Source organism: Gymnodraco acuticeps, unplaced genomic scaffold (assembly GCF_902827175.1).
Source record: "Gymnodraco acuticeps unplaced genomic scaffold, fGymAcu1.1, whole genome shotgun sequence".
In the NCBI taxonomy this organism is placed as follows: Eukaryota; Metazoa; Chordata; class Actinopteri; order Perciformes; family Bathydraconidae; genus Gymnodraco; species Gymnodraco acuticeps.
In genome coordinates this window covers 1,219,874-1,245,181 of record NW_022989947.1, presented here as the reverse complement: position 1 = coordinate 1,245,181, position 25,308 = coordinate 1,219,874, and the positions used below count along the sequence as shown (strand labels likewise).

Below are 25,308 nucleotides of genomic sequence, written 5' to 3'. Positions count from 1 at the left end.
TAAAAATGTGATTGTGTGGGCCTATTCATTATTAATTTCTTTATGTATCTTAAAGAAGTTTCATGAACAAAAAGTTAGATATCAAATGTAAAATGGGGACTATGTTCTTCACCACTCTTAAAATGAATTCAAATAATACGCTAAGAAGAAGCATGACTAAATTAATGTTTGCCATGATAGAGCAAGTCAGCTGAACCTGCAATTATAGACAATGTGTCTAAAGCAAAGCTAACAATTCAACAATTGTGGATAGTACATTCTCCCGAGATAAATAATTCTGATTAATTATTGTCATGGGTTTAAATGGAGCTGTTCTGTCAAACTCTTGGATGTTCTCCAGCGTGCCTCTTTCATTGTGCTGGGTACCAACTTATATAGTTATTTACAGTAGACCCTTACCACATTATCATGAGATCATTTGGATGTTTAATAAAGTTGTGTTAGGGTCTTTACAAAGACTGTGAGTTCAATGTGGCATTAAAGTTTCCCTGAATATTGATATAACACAGGAGTAGCTTCTTGATGTATAAGTGAAGATAATATAACTAAACGCTAATCAAAAAGTCTCAGAAGTATAACTAACAAAATGTAAGTTAAGGATGCAATGTAAAGGCCATATATGCTGTAGTGTAGCTATAAAGCAGAAAACCATGTGATCTAACTGGACTCGCCTTTGTCCTGTCAATAGTTAATTAGTTTTGCCTCAGCAGTGATCAGTATTTCTCCTGATCTGCATTGGGATTAGACATCATTATATGTTTACATTTTCAAATTGATTCAGAAATGATTTCCCTTAACAACTGCAGAAATGTGTCATACACGCTATTTATTTAATTAACCTGTGTGTGTGTGTGTGTGTGTGTGTGTGTGTGTGTGTGTGTGTGTGTGTGTGTGTGTGTGTGTGTGTGTGTGTGTGTGTATGCAGCTTTATATATACAGTCTATGGAATGCAGAGATGAAACTATGGTCACAGCAGGCCCCGCCCCCAAGGGAGCCGCCCACCAATCAGCTCGGTCCTGAGGCGGGACCACGGCTATCCGATGTTCTGGCAACAGGTTGCACTGGTAGGGGGGGGGGGGGGAGAGAGACATTTCCCGCTGTCCTCAGTTCATTGAGTAAGGTCTTCTCATCCCACCAAACAGTACAGAGCAGCGGCCGTGAACACTGAAGCAGGAGGGAGCAACATTTCGCGGTTATAGGATAATCTGTACAGGTGCAGTAAACAAGTATTTACACAGCTGCTGCTTATCAACTCTCCACTTGAGTGGGGAAAGTGCAATGCTGTAAGCTCCATTTTGCTGAGCGAGCGTTTAATAGCATTTGGATAAACCGATATGGACACCTGTGGCTTTGTTGTTTGATTTGGCAACCTTGTAATGACCTAGAATTGGGCGCAGAAAGCCTTTTGTTGTGCGCTTTCAGGCGTGTTGTCAAAGCTTTTGGTCTCGGCTCTGTGTGTACTCCGCTGCTGTCTAGAATTGGATCTATTTGCGCGGCGTAAAGAGGATAAAAGAGGTTATTAAGGCTGGGGAACGCTTCATGTAGGACTGGGGGTAGGTTTTATGGTTGTTTACCTGCCTACTGTGCTCGGGGTCCCAGTAAACAACCCGGAGGTTTCGACGCGCACCGATACTGACCGACCGGAGAGGTGGGTGTGACGCAACTCTCCTAGGAGCAGACAGGTGCACTGCCCTGATGCTCTCCCTGAATAAAGTAGTACTTTTATTTGATATTAATTTGAAAATGGTATTATTGAATTTGTCAGACCAGCTGTGTAAATAACGTGACGTCTGCTAATAAAACACTCCTATTTGATAGATGTATGTGGCTTAGTCCAGTTAAACAGTAAGATAAGAATCATATATGTGCAAACATTATGTTTTACAACGTCCCATCTGTTAAAACAGGGGGAATAATCTTCAGTTACCTTTTCATATGAATTGCTCCAGAAATAGTAATTGTGTCTGGGGGAACACCTCAAGCCCTCTTTTAAGGTGTTTGGGTAAACATACATCTTTTAAAGAAAGACAAGTGTTTCCATGTTGTTGCTATTTTACACAAGATGAAGCTGCTTCTATGTCTCCAACACAGCCAACAATACTGATAACAACAGGTCTAGCCTTTCTGTTTTTACTGCATTTAACCAAACACAAATACAATGGTGTTTGAACATGGATGTTGTGCTTCATTTAATTGTAGATGATAGTCCAGTATTCTCATTTAATTACGTTTTTATAGGAATTTCATCACTTATATGTTTATATAGTGTATTTTAAATCATTTATTTGTACTTAACAACAACGTTTGTTCATTAAGTCTTTGCATATGTGAAGAGATACATCTGAGATGATCAAAGTGTTACTCGGTTGCATTGAAGATACATGTAATTGTGTAAGACGATTTTGAATATATTTAATTTGACACAATTCTAACAAAAAGATTGATTACATAAATATATTTAGGTCGCAACTGATTATTACTTTCATTATTAGTTTATACATTCTGTTAAATATTTCTAAAGAAGTGACACATATCAATCATCCTTTTCCAGAGTTCCAGATGATCTCATCTAATTGTTTGTTATGTCCAAAATCCTAAAGATATTTAATTTGCACAGATATAACACAGAGAAAGCAGAACATCTTTATTAGAACTAGCACAAAAATGACTTTTTGATATGTGATTATACAAATTCTAGTAATTCTGTCCAATGATATCTCTTTTTATTGATTCATCATCTAATAATATACCATTCTCTAAGTCCTAGTGTCAAAGTAGCGCGTCTTCCTGCTCACATACCAAAGACAGGAGACAGTGTGGGAGAAAGTAGAAGATCAGACGAGTGGCAGCAGTCACAGGGTGGCAGAACATGGCCAGAGGAAAGTGAGCTCTGTGAGCGGAACGGGAAGAGAGATGGCAGAAAGTCCGGTTTCATGACATTCCTGTTTCTTTGTAGACACAGCCATTCCTTGTGACAAGAAAGAGCTGTAGAGGAGGTGAACCAGTTGTCACCAAACAGTGCTCAGCTACTGGCTATTACACAACTACCAAGTCTGGAAATCTGTATTTACCCAGGGAACATACTTACACCTGAGTTTCTGTGTGACCAGTGATTAGCAGCCTTGGGCTTAACAATAGACAATAACATTATCCTTAGATAAGGTTTTCCAACATAGCTGAGGGCTAGCTTTTTTTAACCTTCATATTATAGTTTTGATGTCCAGTGTGCAACACGGCCTGCAAACCTGCTTGTTTGATATGTTAGGCTGGGGGAATCAATTTGTTTTTGCGCTGTCTTTTTTTTTAGTCTTTTCACTTTTGTATTTACTGCCTATGTGGACAGTTTTCCGCATGTATAAGCTTTACAGTTAGTGCTGCCCTAGTTCTCAGTTTCCTCTTAATCTGTCCTTATTAATACAAATGCAAACCACGCGTAATGCCTGAGTAAAGGGAACGTCTGGAATCCTAAGAATGTTTTTAGGAAAGACAAAGGCTGACTTTGATTCACCAAAGGCTGACTTTGATTCACCAAAGTCGAGGTGCTTCGCGTTACACAATAACCAGCGGCCAGTCAGAGTTACATTTTAGTTTCTGTGAGAGTCGCATCTGTAGGTATATGGGCAAAGGAAACATACAGGGGGTTGAAGTGCGATGCTAAGCCCTGTTGAGCAGCTTTAGCAGTGCTTAAACACAAAGATGTATGTTCAAGAGAAACAGCACTTTCATGTGACAGCCAAAGTGTTTTTAACATGATTCCACAATACTTTCCTGCCACTGAAAAGCAGCGATGCTTATTAGATCAGATACCTGCTCCCAGAGGGTGCATGTGTCTGCGAAAACCCCTCTCAGATCTGTGTGTATGTGTGCTTGCGCAGCTTAAAGTAAACAGTGTACGCCTGAGTGAGTCTACTCTGAAGTCTGGTGACTGTGGAGACTTTGGCGAAGGCAGAGAAAGAGAGAGGGGAGGCCCATTCCTGACATAGCCCCCAGTGTTTAATGCTCCACAGAGCCGGGACAATAAGAGGAGTATTCCCCTCCTCACAGTGTTCATCACCAAGGTCCTCTTTCAGAGCGAATAAGATGGACATGCTTAGGTTATACTAACATTGTGGCTGACGGACTGGCTTAATATGACGGAATATATTTTTGGGTTAGATCACTGAACTCGTAGATATTAACATGTTACATTACTCTGGGAAATGTACTTCAGTAATTTTTTTGGCAAAATATACTTCTTAGGTTAGTTGTTCTGCAGAATATATATTTAGTCTGATCATACCCTCTGGAGAAAGTAAAACGAATAGTTTGTTAGATCCCGCGTGGCACATTTGTCATGACATTACTATAATTAAGCCTGGTTGAGAAGGAATTAAACTAGTAGAGCAGCAAGAGAATATGTCAGCATGATCACGGTGTATCAGCAGTCGGGTATTTTTGCAGAGTCAGGGTGACTTCCCCTGGAAATAAGTGATACATGCAGGTTAAAAGGAGGCATCTGAGTTAGGGAGTCATCCTTATTAAGACTATCTTTAAAAAGCAACAGCTAAAACAATAAGTATGTGTATTAAATCATCTGCAGTTCTGTGGTGCTGAAAAGAGAAATTCAGGGGTCTTTTCATCGAGACTTTCGTTCAGTCTCTTTGTGACTTGTTCCTCTAATTCACCTGATTTGCATTTCTGCTGTTTTCCCTCCCTGTCTCACCAGGCTGCTTGCAGAGAAACCAGGAAGTCAGCATGAGCTCTCCGTCCACTGACAGGAAGCCTCTGGTGGATTACGGCGTTCAGATCCGCTTCATCAAGGACCTCCATGACACAGGTGGTGGTTTCCCTGATAAATCCAAAGTGAACGGCAGCACTGCAACCCCTCCTTCCAGTAAATACGGGGTGGCAGTGCGTGTTCAGGGAATATCTGGACAGCCCTATGTGGTGCTGAAAGATGGCCAGAAAGGCGACTCTTACGGGGTTCAGCTCAACACTCCCACCTCCAGCTCAGGGCCACCTTCACCGTGCAACAGCCTCCCCAAAATAAATAAAGAACCGGCAGGATTAACAAACCCCTATAGCACTGCTGTAAGCACAGCACGCTCCCCTGTTGTTTCTCCAGTGCAGGATGAGGTTGGGGAGATCTTTGGGAGCCCACATAAAAGACCTCCAGGGGATGGGCAGGCAGGAACACAAGGGGAGGAGGAGGGTGGAGCCGGGAGGCAGGGAGAGAGGTCAAAACCTGAATTCCGACTCAAAGCAACAGCAAGTGACGCAAAAGAGAAAACCAGAGATAGGACTGACGAGGAGTATAACGAAGCAGGGCTGAAACGTGTCAAATTAAACGGTGTGACACCAAAAAGGGTTCCAAAACCTGTCTCTGGTTACACCGGCTCTTTGGGGAGATACAGTGGGAAGAAACAGAGCAACGAGTCCTCCTCAGAGTTGTTCCCTGAACCTCCAGCAGCAACTAATGAGGAACCCATCCCGGCGATCGACACAAACTCCCTGGCTCCCATCAACAAGCTCATCAGTAAGTTCAACAGCGGGTCCCCGAGCAGCGCCCCACAGACGAGGGGGCGCTCCGGGGCGAGGCAGAGGCTCAGGTTTGACGAGCGCAGGCGATCAAGAAGTCTTGATGCTCGACAAGATGTCCAGGCTGAGGTTCCCTCTCCTAGCTCTCCCACGTTCAATCCCTACGCTATTCCTCTGTCCACCTCCTCCTATTCGTTGGCGTCATCTGCCCCAGCGAGCAGTAGCCTGGGAAGCAGCACTGCCTCCAAGGGGAAGACGCTCGAGGCCCCGAAGACGAGCTTTAAGTCACCGGGGACGTTTGTTGCTAAGAACACCTATCCAGCTCTAGCGAAAAAGCCTGTAAGTAGCAGCGATTGTGAGGTATTAGATCGTCTCGTTGCATTGTTTTCTTACGCAGCTAACTCTGTGTTTAAAGGAGATATCGCCGAGGAGTCAAATCAAAGAGGTCACCAATGGGGAGGAAGCTCAAGTGAAGCAGGCGATTTACAACATCCTTAAAGAGGGGTAAACTATAAGCATGATATACTCTCTATAATAAGTGTTGCTTTATATGAATATCATCTGTATTTCAATCTTATTGACTGTCCGCTGTTTCCTCATCAGCACCAGTGAGAGTGAGGGATCCCTGAAAAGAAAGGTCAACCTCATCTATGACACAACGGGAAGTTTTAAGGTACAACAACACATTAAAACCCTTCTCTTTTTTGACCACAATGCATGGAATATGAGCTATTTGTACATGCATATCTATACATATGTCTAGTGTTTTACTAATGGATTATATAATATAGATACAGTAATAACTTGATGAACAAGTGTTTATTAGAGTCAAACATTTAGCCGTAGTCACTGTTTTAAAATGTTTAAGTTCCAGCTTTGTTTTTTTAAATGTTGCTTGTGCTTGCTTGCTTGTGCTTATAGTAGTTCAACATTTACATTACTGTTCTTCTTTCAGAGAGTCCTTACTACTCTCACGTCTGTAAGGTTAATATTCTGCTCAAACCAGCAGCTTGTTATCTTAGCTTAGCATAAATATTGTAAACAGGTAAACCCCTTACCCTGACTCTGTCTAAAGGTTGCTAAATCTGCCCCAGAAGCTAAGAAGATAAGCTGTTATTTATCTCAAACTACTAGTAGCAGTACTTGCTTTTAAACCGTCCTCATTGATTTTTCTTTTGCAGCTATCTTAGTTAAAATCTCCCCACTTACCAGCAATCACATAAAAGCTTTACAAACAAATGTAAACATATTTTATTTAAAACAAAAATGAATTGCACACATTTACCAAAGCACATAATCCAAGGAGCTTTTGTGGTGTGGGTCCTGGATGGTGGTGTCTGAGGGGCATCTTGTAATGAAGCTAACAGATGGTTAGCAGCTTGGCCTCTTTACTAAGGATATGAAGTTCCTGTTTCCTCTACTCTGTCTCCAAGGATCCTCTTTTGTCAGACCAAACAAATTCAAAATTAAGGAGCGTGCGGAGTAGTCCTCTCTCAATTTGTGCTACCACATCTATGCACCTCTGAGCTCCTGTGACACCTTATTAGATAGATTGCACCATGTTTTTTTATGAGCACAAGCACACTACTTGCTTTAATTTTGCACCACTTTGCATAAATCTACATACAATAGTTATTCATGTGAGTCCTTAGCTTCTTATATTACATGCACTTGATTATACATGACCCCTTGTTATGTGCTTCTCCGTGTGTTTGTGACCGCCGCTGCCTGGGAATTGTTTGCCACGTCTTGTCTCTTGGCAACGATGCACCTGCAGAGGAAAGCTGTTGAGGGCTCAGTGTGTGTGGAGCGTTCAGTCATTGAGAGCCATCAATAATTGAGTTGGACTGGAACCCTGCACCAGCTGGGGGTTGGCTTGCAGGATGGGACTGATCCTCCTATAGGCGAGGTCTTGTTGTACCAAAACCTCCATGTTTTTCATGACTGTCCACTTTTTAAGCGCCAGATTTCAAATCCAGCAGTCATCTCACGCCCTTTAGAGGCAACAACAGCTACTGAGACATCCACAGCCAGCATCAAAATGTAGGGTGAAGGGGTTTACAGTGTTGTTTTTTTATGCCTGAGGCTATTTTTTCTGCAGCTCTGCCTCTAAACCAAAACATTGCTTTTGTCTGTTTAAAGCCAAAGCATAAGATCAATGCAGTGTGTGTGTGTTATAAAGGGATAATCTAAAGCCTGTTTTGAAGCATTTGTGATACAACAAGTGGCAGATTGACAACTCTCGGAAATGCCTGATTTAAGAGTGCAATCTGCATAAGGCAGGCTTCAGATCCCTCCCTACCACTAGTGTCTGTGGCTCCTTCTAAGTGCTGGTGGTGTGTGTCTGGTCTGATGTAGTGTTGCCAGTCCATGTGTGTTAGTGGGAGAGAGATGGGGTTACACTGACAGCCTGTTTGTTCGCCTGGTTAATTGATGATCAGAGGCTACCTAGTATGTGGGAGATTTGCACCGAGTTAATGTTAATCCTCTTTTCTGTATTTTTTTAAAGAGTTACAAAGAGCATTCAAACTTATCCCTAAGTTGCTATCCCTAGTCAGGTAGTTCAAAGGTTGTGTCCAACCAAAGAGTGATTTTTCCTAATAAGGATGTTTTATTTATATCAAATTGACCTAAATAATGTGGGTTGTCGCCGAAATTCTTCTATTACTTGGATTAGCACAAAACCACCCTGGTTAAATTATCCAAAGGTCAACTTTTAAAATATCTCTGTCTTTTTATAAAAGTACAAGTCTGTGAACATAAAAATGGGGGATAAGGAAATAAGTTAACTACGAATCCCAGGGTGCATTTCTGCACAACAAATTCAATCACTGAGCTTACAAATATGTGGATGAATTTACCACCATTCTTATTGGTTTCTACTCGATGGAAATGGTGGCTGAGGCTCATAGGTATTTTGTAATTGAGATTGAGATTGAAATGGTAAATTACAATTAGAACAATGTTTATCAAAACATTTGAAATGCAATAAATAAAGAATACTGAGAAACACTCCCAGAACCAACCTAGGGAAATGAACTGGTAAATCATGAGAAAAACAAAAAAGAAACGTCTGAACAAGAATCCAACATTTTCACAGCACAAACATGTTTTTTCACTGATGACTGGCTAAATGTATCTAGCGAACCCTTGTGTGGGCTCTGGCCCCGTGTTGGGAACCTCAGCTGTGAATATATCAAAATTAACTCATCTACTGTTTTTGATCAGACTTGAATTGAATCTACTTTGTAATCACATCAAGTCATTCTGCTAAGACTGCAGGGCAGGAGAGTCTCTTTCATTGTGGATGATTAAAACACACAAGGATACAGCTGATGCAATTCACTCAAAGAACATATTCATATTCCCAATGATGTTATCTTTAGTTAATTATATCTTTTTACGAGGACAGAGAGGGACTGAAATGTCCCAGAACGGGATTATCTACAAACTGTCCTGAAGGGAAAGAAATGAAACAAATCTGTACAAAACTCATCTTCGTAATCTATTGCTGATGACTAAGGAATGTGCTGTGTGTGATCCCCGCTTTGTCTCACTGCTTCTGTGTGTGCGTCTGTAATGAGTGTGTAGGAGGATAAGAGAGGTTTCATGGGCAGGCTGCGCCTCTTACACCTCATTTTCAGCGAGAGAGCGAGAGCTACAGAGCGGTGTGGGCGCCGCTCCGGCTCTGCTCCCCTGCAGCCTGTCAGAAAGAGTTGTTAATGTGAGGAGACTGTCTTTTTTTTTTGACGATGTCTGAGCAAGCACACTGGCAGGGCCACTTCTCCCAAACATGTTCTGACTGTCAGAATCTAGGGCAAGGAATCCGAGACAGGGTTTCTTCTTTTAAAGTTTCACATAATACAGACCAAATAATGTATTTGCAAGGTCGATGTTGGCACTCTGTTGCAATGTTTCCAGTCCTCCTCTGTGTCCTCTTTAACTCTCTCACCTGTGTGTGTGTGTGTGTGTGTGTGTGTGTGTGTGTGTGTGTGTGTGTGTGTGTGTGTGTGTGTGTGTGTGTGTGTGTGTGTGTGTGTGTGTGTGTGTGTGTGTGTGTGTGTGTGTGTGTGTGTGTGTGTGTGTGTGTGTGTGTGTGTGTGTGTGGTGTGTGTGTGTGTGTGTGTGTGTGTGTGTGTGTGTGTGTGTGTGTGTGTGTGTGTGTGTGTGTGGTGTGTGTGTGTGTGTGTGTGTGTGTGTGTGTGTGTGTGTGTGTGTGTGTGTGTGTGTGTGTGTGTGTGTGTGTGTGTGTGTGTGTGGGTGTGTGTGTGTGTGTGTGTGTGTGTGTGTGTGTGTGTGTGTGTGTGTGTGTGTGTGTGTGTGTGTGTGTGTGTGTGTGTGTGTGTGTGTGTGTGTGTGTGTGTGTGTGTGTGTACAGGTACAGGAGGGAGGATCTGATGGGAGCTACAACAAGGAGCAACTCAAACAAGTCCACAATGAGTGAGGATTTATGTGTGTGGGGGGTGATTTGCCTTTAATAGAGTATTGTACTTAAGTATTAGGCATTAGAAACGTGTATTTTTGACTTCACTACAATTATGTATCACTCACAGTTACTAGCTACTCACTAAATAGCACATGATATGCCAAATGATTTGATGTAGTACTCTACTATGTAGCTACACAGTCATTTTAGCTCAACATGAAAAACTACAAGTTTAAAAGACTGTATTTATTATGGATAAAAACTGAATACTATATATATAATAATATAATACTGTGAGAAGAGATATTCTGCATAATACGTACTTTTAAAAGTACATGTTGCTTCTGAATGACTACTTGGGTAACATTTTCAGTTCAGGACCATGGTATTTCCTTTAACTAATTGTACGATCAATCAATCAATCAATGTTTATTTATATAGCCCAATATCACAAATGTTACATTTGTCTCAGTGGACTTTACAGTTTGTACAAAATATCAGTATGACAATACGATCTGATTACTTTTCCAATAGCTAGTTTGTTTATTTGTTTGTTGGTGTGTATGTGGGGGGGTTTGCATGTAGAGTGTTTGCACTTACAGCCAACAATAGTTTCCAGTTATCAGTCATGTGGCTGCTTTGTCAAAGGATAATTTCACTATTACACGATTGATGGGCTTGTTAATGTGTTTGGCGTTACAATACTGTGTGTGTGTGTGTGTGTGTGTGTGTGTGTGTGTGTGTGTGTGTGTGTGTGTGTGTGTGTGTGTGTGTGTGTGTGTGTGTGTGTGTGTGTGTGTGTGTGGTGTGTGTGTGTGTGTGTGTGTGTGTGTGTGTGTGTGTGTGGTGTGTGTGTGTGTGTGTGTGTGTGTGTGTGTGTGTGTGTGTGTGTGTGTGTGTGTGTGTGTGTGTGTGTGTGTGTGTTGTGTGTGTGTGTGTGTGTGTGTGTGTGTGTGTGTGTGTGTGTGTGTGTGTGTGTGTGTGTGTGTGTGTGTGTGTGTGTGTGTGTGTGTGTGTGTGTGTGTGTGTGTGTGTGTGTGTAGACTTGCCAAGGAGCGTATGGCCAGAGAGGGGGCGGAGTCTCGTGTGCGGCTACAGGAAGATCAGCTGGCCGAGCTTCAGGAGGATCTGAGGAGGGTTTCAGAAAACTCTCCTCACTCAGACTCTCTGCAGACGGTACTGACACTGCTGGACACGGAAAAACATGACCTCTCTTCTGTCTGTCTGACTGTCTCCATCTCTCTTTGCAGGATGTGATGAGTCTGCAGGCCGACCTGTCGGAGGCGAACATGTTACGAAGGCGCCAGGAGGAGATTCTACACCAGCGAGAGCGGGAGCTGACGGCCCTGAAAGGGGCGCTGAAGGAGGAGGTGGAGTGCCATGACAGAGAGATGGAGGCTCTGAGGGAGCAGTACAGCCAGGACATGGACAACCTGAGGACCACCATGGAGCAGGTCACACAGGTGGGGGGCACATGCCTTTGCATTTTGCTCATGTAGTCAAATACCCCAAAGTTGTAGCCCAAAATGTGTCATTGGGTTTGAACTGCAGTGCAGCAGTATTGAATCCCTGAGAGGCAGTCATTCATTTTCTAAGTCAGATCTGAATAGTTTATAACAGCTTCAGCCACAACCAAAAGAGGTTGAGAAGATAATATTTCTAGGTTACTCTAAAGAAAGTTCATCTGTGAAGTTTGTTTTTCATAAAAAGATGAATCTATTTCAAATGTGCAATGTTGTACTATATGTAGCACCGTTGAGAGATGGGAGGAAAGCTAGAGAAGAAAATGTCTGGCATCCAAAAAGATGATCCTGTCCAACCCTTTTTTTCCACCTGTATTTTAATTCATAAATATGCCAGAGAAAAGGATTTGGATCAGACAGGAAATAGATGACTAGGATATTATTTTTCATTTCCCTCTTATTACTTCCTCTTGGGTCTTTTCTACAGCAGTGCTTCTGTAGTGAGAGTCAGGCTAAACGTATTAGTGGAAAGATTAAAAATGCTGAAGACAGATAGAGTAAAATTGTGCAGCTGTGAAAAAAGACTCAAGAGACTTTGAATATTTCATCAGCAAACATATTATTATTTATCAAAAGTAAAATAAAGTCTGTCACTTAAACTCTTATCGGCAACCTTATAAATGCTTTCAAATGATGAAATATCTCTCAAGTATGTGCAGGTCTTTTGATAAGGGATGAGACTGGTTCAATCAAACCAGCAAAGTGTTGGTTTAGTAACTCTGATGTCACTGGACGAGTGGTTCAATAAAGTGAACAAAGAACAAGCAAGACACGCTAGAGAAATAGAACTAGCTCTTAAAAAGAACGGCTCAGCTGCCCCTCTGTTTTATGTGTTTGTTTAGGTCCATTTCAGCAGCTTTCTTACCCTCCAGAAAGTTTTAAAGACACTGACTGTGCCAATGCTAGGCACTTTAAAAATGAACAAGTGAAAGACAGTATGCTGAGTTTTGTGTCTTTTTCAGCATTCAGCGTTTTGGTTGGAAATAGGAGTTGACCTCAGTTTTATTGTGAGCTTTTGATATTTGTCTGTCAGAATTCATCATAAACTTGCACACTGATATTTTCACTTTCACTCATGTATTCATCCTCATTATTTTTGCTTCACTGTCAAAGAAAGAGCCTGCAGATTACCGAGCAAATAACCAGGGAGGATTATAACCTCTTTGATGGCAACGGCAAAACCTTCAGTGCAGCAATCACAATGAAGAATTCTCAGTATTTATTGTTTGTTGCACCATCGTCTTCTAATAGATAAAACATGCAGAGGGTCTCTTTGTACTGATGTAGTGGGAGAACAGTCAGCTTACTCCTGTCAGGCTATTTGTGCATCCTGCATCCGTTATTTAGCCGATATTAAATCGAGCTTTGATGTTGCATCCACCCCATTATACACGCCGTCTTTCACTTGTCATTCCGTTATATGTGTCAGCACAATGTCAGTGTTCAAATACCGAGTCAGGGCATCACAAGGTCAGGCTCAGCCCAGTGTGCAGAGGGAGAAAAGAGAATTTCTCTGCTTGTGATTGCAATGTGAAACTTTTCCAGTTGAGTTTCTATTGTGGAGTTTCTGCCAGTTGACTATTTGTGCAGTGATGTGGTGTAGAGGAAATATGAAGCATGTGTATGTACAGGAATAGATCATTAGGCAGATTTTGGAAACAGTATCAGCAGTGTCAGGAAAAAAGTGTCATTCCGCCCGAGAGCTTGAAATAAGCGGACCGGTTGGCAGCTGCTTTTGATGTGTGCCGATTTATTTGGTGAGAGGAGGATTAAAATAGTCGGATCGCTGTTTGTGACGCCTGCTCCATCTTGTGCGATATTTGATGTTGTTATTTCTTACTGTGAAATAACAACATGGGTTTTCCCTTCCCTGTAGTGTGTTTTATAGGTTTTTGAGCATGTCATTGGTCTGCGAAGGCTAAAATCCCAAAGTTCCCTCATGAGGGAGTTTTTCCTCTTTGTTTACTTTCTTGACATAGTGACATCATTATGTAACCCTCGCACTTCTATCGGCTAGCACAACAACACATTCGTCAAGGCTAAGGGCGTGACATTTCATAGCGGTTGACCAATCACAACAGAGCCGGCTAGCTAACCAATCAGAGCAGACTGGGCTCTGGTTTCAGACAGAGGGTGAAAAGAGGTGCTGCAGCACAGGCAGTACGAGAACAAATAAAGAGCTTTTTGAACATTAAAGCATGTAAACATGTACAAGATACAAATATGAACCTGAGGATTAGCATAAAAGGGCCCTTTTTAAAAGTTGAAGACAAAAAGGCATTAAACCAAAGATGTCTGTTCTTTGAGGAATACATTACCTTGTCTTATATGAGTCACATTATAATTGTTTGTGCGTTTGTCTGCCTCCGTGTTTCAGTCCCAGGAGCAGATAGAAGAGGAAAGGGAGAGGGTCAACACCTCCATGTTTACGCTGGAGCAAGAACTGGACAACTGCAGAGATCAGGAAGAGCAGTGTAAGAATCAGCTGGACGCCTCGACACGGGATCTGCAAACCACCAGAGAAGAGTTAGTGTTTAAAGGCTTTTCTAAACTGCATGAATCGATTGTGAGCTTGTTATATACATGACGTACATTCTTCTGTATCTTACTTCAAAGGATTAAGAAACAAAAACTCTGCAGAATAATAAAGTAATGTTCAAAGACCATGAGATGTGTGGATAAATCAAAGCATTTAAAGCCTGCAGATAGAAACTTATATTTCTAAGATCTCACGCTGAACAAAGCTGATTACGGAGGCATAACATTGCTTTCTATCCATAACAAGAGATACAAACAACTGCAGAAAGGCTACTGCAAGGATTATATGTCTAGCTGCTCTTTAGTCAAGCATCAAACACCCTTACAATATATGTGGACATATTGAATATACTGTTTTCTGTTGGTTCAGTCTTCTCTTGAGTTATTTTTTAATGCATGCACTCTTTCACTTGACTCTTCCTCGGGCAGGAGCGGGATGCACAGCAGCAGTCGAATGTGAGAGCGACAGTCAGTCTCACTGTGTTTGGTTTGAACACTTTAGCCTAGTTTTAAATAAGCAAATCTGAACTTGACATGTGTTCCCTGAAATTCACATATCTGAGTGGATTTTGTATCTGATGATTTTGATCATTAGATCAGTTAACCTTCTATTTACAGTAATCCAGTGATAATAAACCCGATGAACTAAATCACTCAACATACTCATATAACAAATCAACATGCAGAAATCCCCTTAATTGATTGTGTCTTAATGAAGTTAAATTGATCAATCATTGTTTTTCAATCTTTATACATTTTCTGATTGAAATGCTTATTAACATGCATATCAATATAAGTAATGCTACAATGTAAGTCAAACAAAAGTCAGATTGTGGATGTGGTGATGTTTATATTGTGGTAGTTTTATCCCCTTGTGCTTTCATTAGTAACTGCTATCTTTGGTGTGGGCACATGTGTGCTTATGGCCTTGCAGAGTGTGTGTGCTTCAGTTATCTCTGTGTGTTCTTTAACATCTGCTTTCTTTCTGCAGGCTGCTGAAATCTCAACTGGAGAAGGATGAATTTGAGGGGGAGCTGAAAGCTCATCGGGACTCACTGAAGAAACAAATGCCTGCCTCTGACGATAACTTAGCAGAGGTAATTCACACGTCCGTCACCGGGCAGATTACTCTCACTGTGTGGGTGAAAGACAGCGGCTCATCTCTTCTGTTTAACAGCATGATTAGTGTTTTTTTGTGGCTGAAGCTGTTATAATTTCATTCAGTATTGCTGCACACACAAATGATCACTTCCCACCGGGGTTGGAAGAAGTACTCGGGTCCTTTACTTAAGTAAAAGTACTATGGTCTTATAATACTTTACTGGAAGTAAAAGTCCTGATTTAATGGAATGAAAATGTTACTTAAGTAAAAGTACAAAATGATTAGCATCAAAACATACTTGGAGTACAAAAAGTAAAAATACTCAATCTGCACAATGGCCCAATACCAGTACAGAAGTATAAGCAGCTAAATGTACTTCAAGTATCAAAAGTCAAAGTATTCGTTATGCCGAATGGATATATCCACAGTATTATATTACAATGGCTATTATATTATCCTGTTTTTCTATATGCAGAAAAATATTGTAGTCAGATACTAGAAATACTGTAGAGATTAGTAGTACAGTACTGCATTATACCATGTCAGCAAATCATGTGTTTCTATATTTACAAGGTAACTGTGGGTGTTAAAGAAATGTAGTGGAGTTTCAAAGTGCACTTTTTGCCTGAAATGTAGCGGAGTATATGTATGAAGTGGCAGTAAATAGAAATACTAAAGTAAATTACAAACACATCAAAAAAATAATGAATTACAAGTACAGCAACAGTTAAGTCTTAATTACAATACATGAGTAAATATACTTGGTTACTTTCCACCACTGCTTGCCACATACTTTTATAAACACATTGTTATGCACCCTCGGCACATTCCTCTCTCACTCACACACACACACACACACACACACACACACACACACACACACACACACACACACACACACACACACACACTCACATTATTCATCTTTTGATTGCTTATCCGAAGGAGCTCCGGCGTTGCCATGATGATCTGAAGCGTGCTCGCACCGATCTGGACAAGCAAAAGAGCGAGTTAGACGCGAAGAGAGAGGCACTTGAAGCCCTGAAGAAGGCGAGTGGAGACAAAGAGGCCGAGCTCCTGTCTGAACTCAGAAAGTTGAAGGAGCAGTCGCAGAAAGACAAGGCCGAGCTGGAAAAGGCGAACGAGGTAAGGCAGTCTATAGAAAATAATGACTTTCATGATGTAACAGATTACATTGAAATGGATTCTATGTATGAGTAGCGCTTTCATATAGGTGATTATCACAATTGTAATGGAAAGTTTGGGTGTTGTATGCACATTATGTAAATTCTCCATCTTTCTCTCTCAATCCGCTCCATCTGCAGTCGTCTGCCGGGTCTTCAGGAAAGACCGTGGTGGACTACGGCACCAACCTCGAGCTCCAGGAAACAAACACTCGCCTCAGAGAGAGGCTGGCCCGCATGGTACTGCTCAAAACATATAAAAGCAGACACAGCTATACACCCACATGCATGCAAAATTATGTAAACTGAAATACTGTTCAAGAACAAAAGATATGGCCGCCCACGCAGACTCTATTTCCAACCGAGAAGAACATTAGATACAAAGACAAAACTCAACAACATGTAAGCCCTGAAAATAATCCCTTCGAGATAAATTTGCATAAGATGCGCTTTGTGCTCTTTCTGCGTTGGAACTGGTATTATAGCTGTTTTAAGCGCTATAATCTTGTTACCTTGGATGTGAAATGATCATGTGACCAGCATAGTCATACACAAATCTGTGTAGGGGCGAAACCATAAGAAATCTACATATGTTGAGGATATGGAGTATGTTTTTGTCTGGAGTTTGTTTGCAGTTATGAAAGGAAAAACTGTTTTTTAATATGAAAATATTTACTTTATTTGTTGCCATGATACCTATTTTAAATGTCAAACCGGTGTAACACTACAGCGCGATGGCAAATTATAAAATACTGGAAAAATATGGATTCGTTTGCTGGGCTAATATGGCTCAAGAAGACACATAAATACGCACACACAAAATGCCATTTACCTACAGTATGGTAGTGCTACAAACACAAATGAGTCCATATGCATTAGCTCCATGTTCACCTGTGTTTTTCGTCCAATTTGTCAGACGAGGCTTCACTCCAGCGCTCCCCGGAGCCCCGAGACCGAGGAGGCGGTGGACGCTCTGGAGGACGAGAACCGCTGCCTGAAGACTCAGCTGGAGGAGGCCAGGAGAGGAGTCACCCGTCTGGGCAAGGAGAGGGACGAGCTAACCCGGCAGGTGGAGGACAGAGACATGGAGAGGGAGGCGCTGAGGAGGGGCAAGACGGACCTGGAGGAGCAGAAGAGGCTGCTAGACCGAGCCCTGGAGAAGATCAGCAAAGAGGTGTTTATCAGAGTCAGAATGATGTCTTGTTTTAGTTTGTGCTTGAGATGTTGTGATTCACCGTTGTTCCTCCACTTCAGATGGAGATAATGATGGGAGATTCTCGTCAGTCGGTGGCCGCCCTGCAGTCACAGCTGGAAGACTACAGGGAGCGCACGAGGAAGGATCTGATGGAAGCCCAGAGAAACAGCAAGGACCGGCTGGCTGAGCTGCAGAGGGCTCAGAGCAGCCTCAAGGCCCAGCAGGAGGAGGTGAGGACACATGGAGGGAAGATCAAACCCAAAACTCCTGAAAGGAAAACAGTTTTTAGTTCATACATTTTCTGGAATACAAGTTAAAAAGGTATCTTTAAGCTTTCTTTTTCTTGTTAAAGCCTTTCATAAGCCTGTTTAGCCTTGCAAGCGGCAGGAAAGGCGGGTTGGTCCAGACTGTAATATCTCAAGAACCTTTGGATATCTTTGCACAGTTTTTACAGAATTGTAGATGTTACATTTTCCTGACCAACATCTTATCAAAGATTGACATTAAAGTTGATGGTTGTTCTTTATTGATTTCTTACCCAAGTAATGCAATGGGTAAACAAACACTTGCATTTATAGGCGTAATAAGTATGTAAATATGTATTCATCATACTCTCAGTGTGAGAGTGTATATAACTTTTTGGATTCAGCAGTTCTATCTTTGGACAGCTCTTAGGTGGCCACAGTTTTCACCCTAGGAGGCGGACATTTGGCATAGAGGTCAAGTGTTTTTGAGGTTGTTTTTTTACACATCATCACATCTATAGCAAATGAGTGTTTGTACAGTGTAACAGGGCAGTATGAAAAAAGAGAATGCATGCCCAGCAAACGATACCTTTAAAACCCATGCATAATGTTCCTCTGCACCTTGATTTCAGGTTTCCCGCCTAAAGAAGGATCTGCTGGTGTGCAGCGAGGAGAGAGACGGCGCCCAGTTGGAGAGAGATCTCCTAAACAACAGGCTCAAACATGTGGAGAGTGATATAGAATCAGAGAAGAGCACACACACTGACCGCACCAGGGAGATCAGGGGCCTAGAGGTGAGGCTTAGAGGTCATGAAAGTCGGGATTGAAGTAAATTAGGGACATGGTGATATGTCAACAAATGTAGTACAGATCCAGCTTTGAGTAGAGGCAGATTGAGATGTATTTATCTATTTATCCGTGCATGTGTTCACAGGATAAAATCAAGTCAATGGAGATTGAACTGGATGAGGAGAGGACGAGCGTGGAGCTTCTGAACGACCGCATCACACGTAGCAGAGATCAGGCACGAAGTATTTGAATACACATGCAAATCAGCGGGAGGCATTTCTGTGTAATCATTGAACAGGTTTGCTTACTCTGCCTCGACACTCTCTCCTCTCAGGTGGACCAGCTTCGCTCAGAGCTCATGCAGGAGCGCTCTGCACGACACGACCTGGAGATGGACAAGAGCGCACTCGAAAGACAGGTACTGTTTCTGTGATTCAGTGCCTACACATCTCATACTGTACACACAACGTATTCACCTCACTGTCCCGCTCCCCTCCCAGCTGAAAGAGTTGAAGTCCCGCGTGGCGGACATGGAGGGGCAGACCCGGCCCTCACCTGGACTCAGCCTGCTGGAAAACAAAATTCAAGAATTGGAAGAGAGACTACGCAGTGAAGAAAGGTAGAAAATCAGGGTGTAATGAGACAAAGTACACAAAGTCATAACTTATGGTACATTAACTGAAACGCTACTATTAAGCAACTGTGCCTAGAACGAGATGAGATATTGTGTCATTATACTATATTCTTGTTATATGATGTGCTCTCTGTGTGTCTTCACGCAGAGAGAAGGCCAGCATCCAGGCCTCTCAGAGACGGATGGAGAGAAAACTGAAAGAGCTAAACGCCATATTGGATCAGGAGAGAAGCCAGCATGTAGAGCAGAGAGATCAGGTAAACATCCGTATTAGATTGCAAATTATCTTTAGGGTTTGTTTTTGTGTTTGATGGTTTAACACTCAATTCTGATGCTTAAATCCTGATCCAACCGATCAAAGGAATAACCCGAGGTTTGGACGAGAATATGTGAGACGTTTTCAAGTTCAGAGTGGTAAAAGTACAATAAAATGTAGAAGAAGTAGTTAGTTAAATGAAAGTAAAACATGTAGACATAACCAGACACACACAGTAAAGCAAAAATCAGGTGGACACAAATAAGGGTATGTTTGGATTTTAGTTTAAAATTAGCTAAAGGTTGTTAGCACTTCTTCTTTTCATCTAACTCTGCAACCCAGTCTCACGGCATTTCGTGTTCACCAACACGATTTTTAATCTATTGATTCGTGTTCACCAACACGATTTGCCCCTTTTTTTCGTGTTGCACAGCACGATTTTAAAAGCAATGTATTTCTACTGCCTGCAGCACGTCTTTTTCTCCGGTCGGGTCGTGGGAGACCGGAAGCTGTGTGGTTCATAAAAACATGTTCTTACTCAATATCAAGCCACAATTATTGCTTTTATTTTAAATCGTATAATTTCGGACTTTTGTTGCCGTCTGTGACGAAAATAAATGGGGCTCAGAGCCTCAGAATACGGAAATCTGTATTTTTAAAAAAAAATGTCCTTCTAATTCGTTATTCTTTTCAAAATAACACACTGTTATTTACTCACCAATAACACACAATTATCCTTGCTTTTATTTATTGGTTTAATTCCATAATATCAGGCTTTTTTGACATCTGTCAGGAATTGAATTTCAAAATAAAAATAACCGGAAACAGACGTAGGCCTATAAGGGACATTTCGAGCATCATTGCGATTGTCAACATTTCTGAGTTTAGGATGGCCGAAGACACTACACTACCCATAATCCCCAGCTATCGTTTAGGACTACAGTCCCCATAAGGCAGAGCGTCAAACAGCTGTGTGAAATGGAACGAAACCACGCCAGACTATCCAAAACTGGAATCGAACGCCCCCCCAGAACTACACATGCTGGCTATTGTGTTTCGCAAAATGTTCTATGGGACGTCTCTACTGAACGTTTTCGTTTTTCCCACAATTAGAAGTTGCCAGTATTAAACACATTGGTGTTATCAAATGTAAAACATATAATTAATAAATGGGTGAAAATCGCTTGTGTCCATAATGCGTAGCATTAATACCCACATGACAGCTTGTTACTTTGTAATTCTACTCCACTACAATTCAGAGGTTAACCTGGTATTTTTACTCCACTGCATTTATTTGAGTTACTTTGCAGATTCTGATTAATTATGTGAAATATAAACAACCCTTAAATCAGACTTTAGTTACACCTGAGTAACATTCAGGTAAGGTGATTGTCAAGTGCCAACAATCAGGAGAGATATTTGATAGTTGGTGCTTGAGAAGACTAAACATTTATCTGCAATTGACATGAATGGAAACGAGTAATAAAGTATATTCATTACTCGTTATTCTCTACTAATAGTTCATTAAAGACTGTATATTATGGCTATTTTGCACATCCCTTTCAAGATTTTCAAAGGTTTATTGACATATCATATACACAACTACGGTGTAGTTATGCAATGAATGAAACACTTGGGTCACAGGTTCCTCAACAGTGCATTACAAGACATCTATCAATATGTGTGTACCTCCACCATTAAACTGTCATATTCTGCACATTTCTTATTCTATCTACATAAGAGTATAATTCATATGTATAATATCAGTTAAAATAAGTGCTTCAACATAGTTAACATTGCAGGAAAGTAATATATTAGACGTTAAGTACTTTGTCAGGCTTAATATTTATCTGTAGATAGATACCCCCAAAGTGTTTTTCTTATTTAAAAGAAGACCTTAATCTGTTATTTAATGTTTAAATAAAGGTTAATTTGTTTTTCTGTTTTGCACCTCCTCCTATTAATATCTTTGTACATTCTGCTCTAAACTGTTTTATTGTAGAGATCACTTATAGTATCTTCTTGGTTTTTTATATTCTATATTTATACTTTCCTCCTATGAAAGTATGTACTCTTAATATTTTTTTAATCAAATAAAACACAATAATTCAATAACGTGCTTTAACCACTAGGAGGTGCACACAAGGTACACACAGCCATAATAACGTTGTATTATTAGTGTAGGACACTTATGTTTTCGTACAACATCTGAAGATGTGTAGTTTTATGCATGCTTTCACATAATTTTACAGCATATTGCTATACTATTTCAGACTCAGTATTTACATTCTTACATTCAAAGAAAATCAGTAATATCTTTAAAAACTACAAGTCTGTGCACCGTTATGGTGTAAATATAACCTATCTGTGAATTATATCAAATGTAAAAGTCAGCCGAATTAGTGTTGATACTGCAAGGAGACGTATTGTGTGAAGAGAAATTGAAGATGTTGTTTAATTGTTGAATATATTTATGATCCACGTCAAGTATTCAGTTTCGGCGGCATTTTCTCAGTTTTTCCAAAGGTCTTCTCATCAGGGCTCTATAAATAAAGAACTACGGCAGATCTGTAATATACAATGCAGCCGAACCGTGTATTACAATGCCGTTATGTGATGAGAAAAGAGAAAAGCAAGAGCGCTCGGAATTAAGTATTATTTTATTCTTTTAAAATGTTTTCCGGATTTCATATCATATAAACACCAAATCCCAGCATGCATTGCGGCTAAAACATCCAATAAGCGAGCTTAAAACCATAGCTGAGGATCTTGGGTAATCGCTCGAAATGCCTACGTCTGTTTCCGGTTATTTTTATTTTGAAATTCAGTTCCTGACGGACGCCAAAAAAGCCCGAGATTATGGAATTAAACCAATAAATAAAAGCAAGGATAATTGTGTGTTATTGGTGAGTAAATAACAGTGTGTTATTTTGAAAAGAATAACAAATTGGAAGGAAAAAAAGATTTAAAAATTACAGATTTCAGTATCCTGAGGCTCTGAGCCCTATTTATTTTCGTCACAGACGGCAACAAAAGAAGAAATTATACGATTTCAAATAAAAGCAATAACTGTGGCTTGATATTGAGTAAGAACATGTTTTTATGAACCACACAGCTTCCGGTCTTCCTCGACCCGACCGGAGAAAAAGACGTGCTGCAGGCAGTAGAAATACATTGCTTTTAAAATCGTGCTGTGCAACACGAAAAAAAGGGGCAAATCGTGTTGGTGAACACGAATCAATAGATTAAAAATCGTGTTGGTGAACACGAAATGCCGTGAGACTGGGTTGAACTCTGAGGAACAAGGCAAATACATGTATTTTCCAAAGTATTTTCTGAATGTCAGACAGCTGAAAATAACTGTCTTGAAGATACTTTCCTGTGGATGTTTCCGGACTGTGTTTGTACTAATTAACCATCTCAAGTTCAATTATGAAGTGATTGACCTACACCACTTGTTTAATCATTAACATAGTTCAAACAGTGCTTGATTACATGTACCTATTTCACAAAACACTAATCTCATTCGTGCTCCTCCTCCTGACCCGCACACAACCTCACTCAGTCCCCACCACGCTCCCCCACCTCCCTCTCTCTATAATGTTCCTGCTGCCCCAGCTTCTTTATATATAACCATAACCCCTACAAACCCACACACCTGCCTACACCTCCCTCGCGTCTCCAGCTGTTGCCTCCTGTGTTCCCCTCTAACCCCCTTGCCTCTCCCTCTCCGTCTCCAGCTGTCTCTGCGTGTGAAGGCCTTGAAGCGGCAGGTGGACGAGAGCGAGGGAGAGGTAGAGCGATTGGAGGGAGTGCGGCGGAAGGTTCTCCGGGACCTAGAGGAGCAGCAGGAGCTTCAGGAGGCAATGCATGCCAAAGTCTCAGCCCTGGAGACTGAACTAAAGTAAGGATGTGATGAAATAATGTTGATTTTCCACATACAATATGAGAATTATTAACTGTCAGCTTTTGACTATATCAAAACCATGTGTCTTCTTTACACTAGGTGGCACTCTAGTAACTAGCTGCACACGTGTCTGTTTTCACTGAGCTGAAGTGTAAGAAAGTATAAGAACTGAGTCTCTTTCTGATGTTTGCAGGCGGAAGTCACAGAAAACACATCGCACCGCTCTGGGCTCCTCCACTTTAAGCTCTGAGGATGAGGACGGTTTCTATGACACCAACATCACCTCCCTCCTCAACGAGAGCCACCTACAGACCAGCAACTGCTAGAGGGAGATACATTAAAAAGACCTATAAAAAGACCTTTTTTTTTCTCTCCAGTGCAAACACTTGTGAGATTGTTATCAGAGAGAGGAACTCAGGTTATCAAGGGGTGTGAAGAACTCGGTTGCCATGCACTACAAACTTGCCTTGCAGTTCTTCTTGGGATTTATTTTTAGCAGTCCAACAGAGAGAAGTTGTCAGGATAATTAGATTGCATTTGATGAGCCTTCAGCTGTGACTATGATTGCTGTCATGTTACAGGTAGAGCCTGTACAAGGTTTTACTCCCAATTGAATCTCTTCAAAAAGACTCTCTGCTGTGTGTATGTACTGTAAACTACTGTTGTAGCATATTACTGTAGCATGGTTTATATTCACTAAACTAGCAAATTCAAACGATTTAAACCAAAAAAATTACTTTATAAGATATGTCTTTCCTGCTGCTCCAGTCAGATATCTGTGTTTGCTTGTGCATGATAAGTTACATCTGTCAGTGTTTCTTCGTGTATTGAAAGTGACTTTATGTTTTAGTTTTTTTACGTTGAATGTGACAAGGGGCCATCTAAACTGAGCCTATATTTTTACACTGTAAGAGCTTACCTGTTACTCAAGACAATCAAATATGCGTACAGTAGCACTGTGTATCCTCTGAGATGAATCTTTTCTCTATGAACCTTTGTACTTTAACCACTGTATTTCTGATGTGGGTTTATATATTGTTGAGCTTCATTCATGTGCATGTTTTCACTCAAATGCCTTAAAAAGTAGATTCATATCTATGTTGTCTCTGCATGTATTCTGTGTAAATGCTGCTGTAATGGTTTAAATAGTATTTCATATGCTTGCCTGCGCTTGCATCTTCTGTACATTCCTCTTGAAATAATAATTTGCTTAGATTTGAAAGCGTTTCACATTTGTCTTTGTTGCACCCGGCTTTTATGAATGTATATTTGAATATCCAAGTTACATTTTGATGGTGTTATTTGTAACATGCCACTTTTAAAATTCGTAATTGGGCAATTGTAGTAAGTTGCTAATAGGCTTTTAAATGTAGAAATATGGTTATTATGCTGCATTTTTAAAGATATTTTAAGTACATTTTGGATTGTGTGTACATTAAAAAAGGTATTATGTATTTATTCCTCATTTCCTTAACCTCTAATCTTTTTTATATTAATGTTAGGCACCATATTTATAAAAGTAGATCCCCTCCTAAATGAATCTGAAACGAATATGAGACTATATAAATGATATTGCATAATATGAGGCAATTTAAGTCTAGCCACACAATTGTTAAGTAATTTAACCCTCCTCTTTTATTACTTTTATCCCACTGCAGCTCAACATTAAACCATACTTAAAAGTAAAGAGTAACTCAGAAAAAATATCCACTTGACTTATAAACATGAGTCCTGATTATAGCAACAACAAGTTATCAATTGCTTATGATGGCACCTGATTTTTATTTTAAATACAGACTACTGACTTTATCCTTTACCCTTATGGATTGCGGGGTGCCCTATTATGTAAATGTATCCAGTTTTTATTTATCATAATAATACTTTTACATTGTATGATTTCTGCAGTGCTGTCTGAGCCTGAATATGAATGTAGTTCATCTCAAAGGTGGCTATCTTTATTTCCTTCTGATGATTCAGTGATTCAAAACAGAA

At 40.7% G+C, this 25,308-nt stretch overlaps 1 protein-coding gene across 2 annotated transcripts; it reads left to right on the top strand.

Annotated features, from left to right (window-relative positions):
- Nucleotides 1-1,059: 1,059 nt before the first annotated feature.
- On the top strand, nucleotides 1,060-24,770 carry cgnb (cingulin b). 2 transcript variants are annotated; one of them, XM_034210404.1, is made up of 21 exons: nucleotides 1,060-1,213; nucleotides 4,706-5,856; nucleotides 5,933-6,021; nucleotides 6,121-6,190; nucleotides 9,896-9,957; nucleotides 10,987-11,119; nucleotides 11,194-11,406; nucleotides 13,844-13,992; nucleotides 14,434-14,460; nucleotides 14,996-15,101; nucleotides 16,052-16,252; nucleotides 16,432-16,530; nucleotides 17,207-17,464; nucleotides 17,545-17,715; nucleotides 18,363-18,524; nucleotides 18,665-18,754; nucleotides 18,854-18,937; nucleotides 19,020-19,138; nucleotides 19,302-19,410; nucleotides 23,150-23,313; nucleotides 23,510-24,770. In XM_034210404.1, the coding sequence occupies exons 2-21, from the start codon at nucleotides 4,735-4,737 to the stop codon at nucleotides 23,640-23,642; spliced, it is 3,561 nt and encodes a 1,186-aa protein (XP_034066295.1). In that variant the 5' UTR covers nucleotides 1,060-1,213; nucleotides 4,706-4,734; the 3' UTR covers nucleotides 23,643-24,770. The 2 variants fall into 2 exon arrangements, with proteins under 2 accessions (XP_034066295.1, XP_034066296.1); XM_034210405.1 differs by lacking the exon at nucleotides 14,434-14,460.
- The last annotated feature ends 538 nt before the right edge of the window (nucleotides 24,771-25,308 follow it).

Coding starts and splice junctions, on each gene's coding strand:
- cgnb (XM_034210404.1), top strand. CDS start 4,735: ATGAGCTCTCCGTCCACTGACAGGAAGCCTCTGGTGGATTACGGCGTT. Junction 18,525..18,664: donor GGGAGATCAGGGGCCTAGAG/GTGAGGCTTAGA, acceptor ATGTGTTCACAG/GATAAAATCAAGTCAATGGA. Junction 23,314..23,509: donor GCCCTGGAGACTGAACTAAA/GTAAGGATGTGA, acceptor TGATGTTTGCAG/GCGGAAGTCACAGAAAACAC.